Source organism: Phyllostomus hastatus, unplaced genomic scaffold (genome assembly GCF_019186645.2).
Source record: "Phyllostomus hastatus isolate PE091 unplaced genomic scaffold, TTU_PhHast_1.1 phas_contig_98, whole genome shotgun sequence".
Classification (NCBI taxonomy): Eukaryota; Metazoa; Chordata; class Mammalia; order Chiroptera; family Phyllostomidae; genus Phyllostomus; species Phyllostomus hastatus.
Genome location: NW_025333999.1, coordinates 4,380,785 through 4,388,926, shown reverse-complemented (window position 1 = coordinate 4,388,926; position 8,142 = coordinate 4,380,785). Strand labels below are relative to the sequence as shown.

The 8,142-nt window shown below is 41.5% G+C and overlaps 1 protein-coding gene across 1 annotated transcript; it reads right to left on the bottom strand.

The window, feature by feature from the left end:
- Positions 1-6,199: 6,199 nt before the first annotated feature.
- LOC123828307 (olfactory receptor 7A10-like) lies at positions 6,200-7,162 on the bottom strand. Its single transcript, XM_045853151.1, has one exon. The coding sequence runs from the start codon at positions 7,160-7,162 to the stop codon at positions 6,200-6,202; it is 963 nt and encodes a 320-aa protein (XP_045709107.1).
- Between the last annotated feature and the right edge of the window lie 980 nt (positions 7,163-8,142).

Below are 8,142 nucleotides of genomic sequence, written 5' to 3'. Positions count from 1 at the left end.
TTCAGTTACTTCCTCTGCTTTCCCCAAACAAATTGGGTTCTTCTGGTGCTCATTCCTGTGTGGGTGAATTTGTGTATGTTCTAGGATCCTGTGGGTCTCTCCAAGGAACTCTCCTGTGAGGCTGAGAGTCTCTCCCAGCACCTCAACTCCCACAGATGTTTTCAATTGGTGTTTTGAGGCTTTATTTCCCCATGCTGGGACCCTGGGTTTGTGCAGTCTGTCTCACTCCCTAGTTTCACCTGGTTTATATTTGCACAAATGTGGGACTGCCCGGTTCCTCAAGCCACCTTGGACACCAAGCCACTCCACAATCCACCACCTTGCTGGGTCTGCCTGCTGCCACCTTGGGTGCCTGCTGGGGTCCTTCAGACACTGCTTTTTTTTTTTTCTGCAACCCCTCTCTGCCCAGCCACCTGACTCTGCCCCTCCTACCAGTCTGGATGAATGTGTCTACTTTAACTCCTTGGTTGTCAGACTTCCATACAGTTCAATTTTCTGTCAGTACTGGTTGTTATTTTGTTTCTAAATTTTTGTTGTTCTTATTTTGATTGTGCAAGGAGGCACAGTGTGCCTACCTATGCCTCCATCTTGGCCAGAAGTCTCATTTAGCATTATTTCTGAGACTTCCTCCTTCCTTTCATTTGGGGATTTTTTCTTTGTTTTCCCATTGTTTGTTTGTGTTCCATTGGAGGGGAAAAAGCAAAATGGTTTAAGACCGTGGGAATGTATTCTACGGTATTTAATGTACCAACCCGTAGAGAAGAGATAGGAAATTCTTTGGCTACGTATAGTGTTAACCATGATATTTCACCCAACTAGCCACTTTTTAGAAAGGGTGGTAAAGAGATAAGACTCTTGTTGGCAGGGGTAAGGATTGTGAGTTGGATCTAGAAAGCAGTGAGCTTGTGGCAGGTCAGATTTTGAGGAAAAGTGAGAGTAAAAGATAAAAAATAGGTTTAGTGTGTGAGAGAATAGAGTTATCCACAACAGTATTGAAGTTCTGGAAACAGGGAAGTGAAATGAGGTCTGAGAGGGGTGCTGTGTAGTATTTACAATTTTATGGAACAGCAATCATTTACACTAGTAATGGAGCACCAATCATATGATAGAATCTATGTGATCTGAATAACAAGAATAGGAAGTACAGGACCTAGCGTAGTGTAGTATTGGAACACAAGTGAAGTGGAAGACAGAAAATTAAAAATGCACTATGAAAGAGAGAACAATGGAAACCAATCAAACACTGCAATTTAACAAACCAAGCAAAGAAGACTAAACAGAAAGAAGAGAAATAAAAAAATACTAATAAAATAAAAGATGTAAAAATAGTGAAAAAAATACAAATATACAATAACTTGCAATTTCTTTGTAGTAGCAAAGTGAATTTGTTTCACTGTCTCAGTTGTTGGGATGACCCCTCTTTGGGTCCAACTCTCGTCCTTTCACAGCTTCAGGGTTTATTGTCTCACTTGTGGGAATAAAAAAAAGAAAAAAGTGAAGGAAGGTAGAAGGAATTGAAAAAAGGAAAGAAGGAAATAAAGGAGAAGGAATTAAAAATAAAAAATAAAAATGAAAAAAGGAAGGAAGAGTGAATTGGAAAGAAGGAAGGAAGAAAGAATTTTTAAAAAATAAGTAAGAGGTAGGAAAGGAAGAAGGAATTAGAAAGGAAGGAAGAAGTAATAAAAAAGGAAAGAAAGAAAGAAAGGAAGAAGAAATTAAAAAAATAAATAAAAGAAAAAAGAAAAAAAAATAAAAGGAAGCCTCCTGCTGGTTTTAAACAAGCCAAACCAGTTCTGCTGGTCTTTCTGGCTGCAGCAAACTGAGGGAGGATTGGTGGGATTGTGTGCTATGTGCCTCTGGGTGGCAGGGTCAGGTCCACTCCTCCTGGGGTCTGTGAGCGTGAGCGCTGGGCTTCTGCCCCTGGGGTTGGACCAGCAGCCCCTGAACCTCGGGTTCCAGTGCACACTGTCCTCGGGGCTGTGGGTGTGAGCTCTCTGCTTCCTCTGCTTGGGCAGGGTGGGCAAGCTGCTGGGCTGAGGTTCAGGTGTGCACTGTCCCACGGGCCTCAGGTGGGAGCACGCAGCCTCCGCCACAGCTCTGACCTCGGGGGCTGCGGAAATGGGTGTTCAGCCTCCGCAGCTTGAGTAGGACTGGTGCTGGGCCACGGATTTGGGTGCGCACTGTCCTTGAGGACTCGGGTGTGAGCTCGCAGCCGTTGCAGCTACAGCTAGACCGGTTGCTGGACAGCCAGGTCTGTGGCATGCCTCTGGGGTCTCAGTGTGGCTGAGCGCCCTCCGCCACTAGGGCCGGGGTTGGGGACTCAGTCATAGTCCTGGCAGTAGAGGTGGGCCCATGGTTGAGTCTGTGGAGGCTGCTCAGGCACAACCAGGGAGGCGGGGGTGGCGGTCCCGGGAGAATTCCCCAAACAGCCAGTCTTTTTTTTTTTCTTTTTCTTTTTGAAAAACCCCTCCTGCTCAAGCCTGACGCTCCACGCAAGGGCCTGACCTCTCATACAGCCCAACTCACCAACCAGACTGGGGACTGTCTGGGTCAGGGCCCCTTCTGACAGACTCTGCAGGTGCACTCAGTCTCAGCAGGTGCACACTGACTCTGTGTGTTTGTCACTTTGTCCTTATTCCTCCCCACTTCGACTTCAAGCATCCAGGTCCCTCCTGGTGCTGTTCAAACCTTGTTTGGCAGGGGAGAGAGTGGTTGACCTGGCTCTCTCCCAAGGATCTTGCAACAGACCCAGCAGGCACCAGGCCTGCAGCTGCAGCCACCCTGGTCCCTGCTCTGGGCCTGGAGACCTTATTGCTCCAAGGCATTCTTCTTACTGTCTGATTTTTCAATGTCCTCTACAATTTTGACTTCCAATCTTCATATATGCTGAGATATTGTTGGTTGTTCACTCTATTCCTTAGAAGATTGGCTAGGTGTCCCACCTGTTTGCAGGGGTAAGTGGGCTCTGCTCCCACCTATCTTGCCGCCATCTTCCAGAACCTGCATTTTAATATGTTCTGTTTGTTCTATGTTACTACACTCCCACAAATTATTTTTAAAACTCTGTTAAAACTAATAAACAAATTCAGTGAAGATGCAGGATACAAAATCAACATACAAAAATCTATTGTGTATATACACTAAATAATGAACTGAGAGAACTTAAGAAAACAATTCCATTTCCCATTGCATCAAAAAAGTATCTAGAAATAAATTATAAAACATTGCAGAAATGTATTGATAAAGGCACAAACAAAAAGAAAGTTACTCTGTGTCCATGGACTGCAAAAATTAATATTGTTAATTTTGTAATGTCCAATACTACCATTACAAAATACTACATTTACAAAATAATATTTACAAAATATTGTAAATGTCCATACTACCATTAAACAGAAAACCACAGGCCCAAAATGGCATCGCTCAAGTTAAAAGCCATGATGACAAATTTAGATTGAATTTCCCAGAAGCTTAATTTTAATCAACCACTCTGGAATTTTCTGGTCCAGCGCCAGTAATTAAATCTGTCACGTGGGCTCTTGACACCATGGAAAGAAGAGGAAATCTGTAAGGTAAAAATCCTTCCCCATCTCTTCCCCAAAGAAAAGATATCATGGCCATAAAATAATCTTTTATTTTTTGTTGTTAATACCTTTCTGGCCCCCTCTTTTTCCCACAAAAATGTCTATTCTGTACATCCCTTTGGAGGTCCTTCTTGGTTGCTGCATAGGATGCTGCCTGATCCATGACTCAAAGAATAAATTACTTAATAAAGCCAATTCAATCTTCAAGACTACTAGGTTGAGTTTTGTTTTAAAACATACCTCAAATGATCAAAAGATCTAATTCAATCTCTGTCAAGTTCCAATGTCATTTTTTCACAGAAATAAAACAAACAATCCTAAAATTTGCATGGAGCCACATAACACCTTCAATAGCCAAAGCAACCTAGAGAAAGTAAAACAGAGCTGGAAATAACACATTTCTTGATTGCAAACTATATTACAAAGCTATAGTAATTTAAGCAGTATGGTACAGGCATAGAAGCAGACACAGAAATCAATGGAAGAGAACAGAGAACCCAGAAATAAACCCCCACACATAAGGTCATTAATCCAGAGAAAGGAGACATGAATATACAATGGGGAAATAATAGTTACTTCAATAAATGGTGCTGAAAAAACTGGACAGCTACATGCAAAAGGATGACACTAGGTCACTACTGTAAGGGTTCAGAATGAGTCACCCCAAGACATGTATGTGGATTAGTTTTTAGCTGAATGTAATTGAGACCCTAGCAGTCCAAGAGAAACCTATACTTCTCCATTAAAGAATTTAAATTTTGGGTCTTGCCCAGAATCAGTTATTATCAGAGATAACTTTTTATGACCTTTGCATAGGGCAGGACAAATTTCTCATTACTGAACATCCACTCTTCTTATTGTCCTACAATGTCTTTCCTGCCCTCTGAAGCCCCAGGTGCCTTACCTCTTCTTTATTTCAGATTTTCATTTATGCTTCAATTTTCCTTCTGTCTCTGAACCTCTCACATAAGTTTCCAAATAGACTCCACTGGAAGATGTATATTTGATAATCAAGTTTTGCCAGTACTGTGGTAGGTATTCTGGCCCTGCAGCTGAAGAGACAATAAAACCTGGAAATTAGGTGTAAACACAGTAGGATGTTTGTGGAGTAAGTACCTGACTGAACTTTTGTTTGAAAGCCATTCATTTCAGGTCATCACAGTGCCAGATGCATGACACAGCTGCTGCATAAGCATTCGAGTTGCCCAGAACCATAGAGTTCTCTTTTTAGTTTTAATTTAATGTATTTATTTTGTTTTGGAACTTGAAAGATAAGCACTTTCATTTTTAATTAGGAGCATTTTCAATAAGATAAAAAGGAGTAAGTTAGACCATGGATCTATCCAGGGACAAAGTTCATTTGGAATTACACCCAGGAATATACACAGAACTTTTGTAATTTTTATACAAGAATTAACATGTGATAAACTTCCCATTTTAGAAAAATCTGAGTAACCTAAATAACTGACCACATGGATGCTGCTGGCTTTTATTTCCTAACTCTAATTCCCACTCTTATGTTTTGAATTTGCCAATAAAAAGAGAATCTGAAAACCCTAACCACCCTGCTCTTGAACCCCATTACAGGCAGAGCACTTCAGTCCAAGTCCATTCTCTCTCTCTTTGTCTCTCTATCTCTTTCACACACAGAGAGATACATGCACATGCAAACACACACACACACACACACACACACACACAGTTTTGTGTGGCTTTCAGATGTGTTTGACTTGTGTATAATAAATGTTATGTTTTCATGATGGTGTTTGGAATTACAATAAGGACCATAAGGGCCCATCCAGCCACAACATTGACTGTGGTCTCAGCAACTAGTAGAAGGGCCCAAGGCCAGTGCCCAGGCCTTCCTATTCTATAGCATCACTGTCAACAGGCTGAGACTTACAGGGAACAACGATGAAGTCTACATCCCCAGGAAGAGGCGCTAGGGTACTGATGTACAAAGAATGAGGGAAACAAGGTAAAAATGGAGGTTTTGGATTTTTATGGAATGAAATTATCTAAAGGACTTAGTAGCCAAGTGAAGTTTTTCCATGAGTTATACCACTTACTACTATTCTATCTACAAAAAAAGAAGTAACTACTTACAATGATATACATGGTCCAGCACCACTAACACCTCCTTTTTCTTATACAATCATAAGCATGTAATTCTGTAACAAAGCAGTATCATAGTCAAACACACCATATGATACTTCAGGTGAAATGTTGAAATTGCTGTCCATCTCGTGTGAGGTATTCACGTACCCTACCAACCACACTCAAGCAAGCCTTACTTCTGCTGGCCCTATATGTTATTTGAGAAGAAATTATTCTAAAGACATCAATGTTGCCACAGAAGTAAAGAAACACTTCCAAATACATCTGATCAGGGTTTGAGAAAACTTTTTGATTTTTGGAAAATGGACAAAAGGAAAAACTGTTTATATAATAGACAAAGTAGAAAACTTAGTAAAATGGTGGCTTAAACTATATGGAGAAGTTGAAACAAACAAAGGAAATTCCAGGACAGAAATAAAAGGAGCAAGTTTAAAACCCAAAATCTGATGAAAGAATCACCATTTACAGTTTTGAGACTTGGGGCCAAGAAAGCAAGGTTACTTTTTTGGCCTCAGAATGATTGTCCCTTTTGTAACTATCATGACAAAGAATCTTTTCAGAGACCCCTCTACATCTTTGTTCCTGAGGCTGTAGATGAAGGGGTTCAGCATGGGTGTGACCACAGTGTACATCATTGAGGCGACTGCACTTGACTGTGAGCTGTGGATGTTGGCAGAGTTGAGATACATTCCTAGGCTGGTACCATAAAATAAGGAGACAACTGAGAGGTGAGATGCACAGGTGGAAAATGCTTTATATTTCCCCTGAGCTGATGGGATTGCTCGTATGGAGGTCACAATCTTAGAGTAAGAGTAAAGGATCCCAGCCAGGGGACCACCACCTAGTAGCAAAGTTGCAAAATACATCACAATGTTATTTAAAAAATTGTCAGAACAGGCAAGTTGGGTCAACTGATTGAGTTCACAGAAAAAATGGGGGATTTCCAAGTCTGGGCAGAAGGACAGTTGCAACACCATCAAGCACTGAAGCAAGGAATCCAGAACACTCAAGATCCAGGACACCAGAACAAGCAGTCCACAGAGCCAGGGGTTCATGATGCCCATGTAGTGCAGGGGGTGACAGATGGCCACAAAGCGGTCATAGGCCATCACAGTCAGGAGGAAGTTGTCCAACAATGCAAAGAGTAGGGAAAAATAAATCTGGGCGATGCAGCCTGCATAGGTGATGGCTTTGCTCTGTGTCTGGATGTTCAGCAGCATCTTTGGGATGGTGGTGGAGGTGAAACAGATGTCTACCAAGGACAGGTTGGAGAGGAAGAAGTACATGGGTGTGTGCAGGTGGGAGTCTGAGCTGATAGCCAGGATGATGAGCAGGTTTCCCAGCACAGTGATCAGATACATGGAGAGGAACAGCCCAAAAAGGAGGGGCTGCAGTTCTGGTACTTCTGATAATCCCAGGAGAAGAAATTCTGAAATTGGGGTATTATTGCCTTGTACCATGTGGTGCAGGTGACTAGTAGGGAAAAAATGGCATGATCAGTTTTTATACAAATGAAAATTTTACTAGCATAGTTCAAATACTACAACTGTATTTTACAGTAAAATAATATCTATTTTTTTGTGTGTATCATGCTATTTATGGCATCCCCTTCCATGACATCTTTCATTAGGAATTTCTGTCCTCCTCAGTCACTTTGCCTAAGGTTGTCATGGTTACACAATTTTAATGAGAAGTACTTTCATGCACTTGAGGAATATTTATTGATATCCCAATCTCTAGGGTAAGGGTTTGGGATGGTGAGTGACAAAATCATTAGAATATAATGATAGTGAAGCAATATATAATATGTATCTATATCATACATCATGTTAGATGCTGTTAGGTGAAGAAAAAGAAAGTAAGTGTAAAAGAGAGTGGATGGGTTTTTTTTTTTTAACTGGGCCCTCAGGAAGCCCTGCAAACAAGATGACACCTGAGTAGTGACTTCTAGGAAAACAGAGTGTGAGATACGAGGAAATAGGGGGTGGGGTGGGGAAAATAGTGCAAAGACCCAGAGATGTCACTTGTTTCAGACATTCAGGACTCAGAAAGGACTCAGCACAGGGAGTAGAAGGAGAAAGAGCAGAGATGAGAGATGGTGTCAGAGAATGAGGGGGAGTGAGATGGCTTTCCTGCTGCTGCTGAAACTCAGAGACAGGAAGAATCCCTTGCTCACATGCGGTTCCCTGCATTTTATTAAGTTGTTTCCAAAAAATCTTGTAAATAGCAAGAGATCCCCCTTTTATTTTCATGGGTTGGTTAATATTCTGGCTTGTGTTTGTTAAAGGACACATTTTGGAGTATATGCGCTCAGGTCAAACTGCCCTACAACACACACACACACACACACACACACACACACACACACAGTGACTTTCTGGGGCCTTGTTATCACCAAGCTCTTTTCACTCTGTCACAGTAATTGGAAAAGGAAGGATAC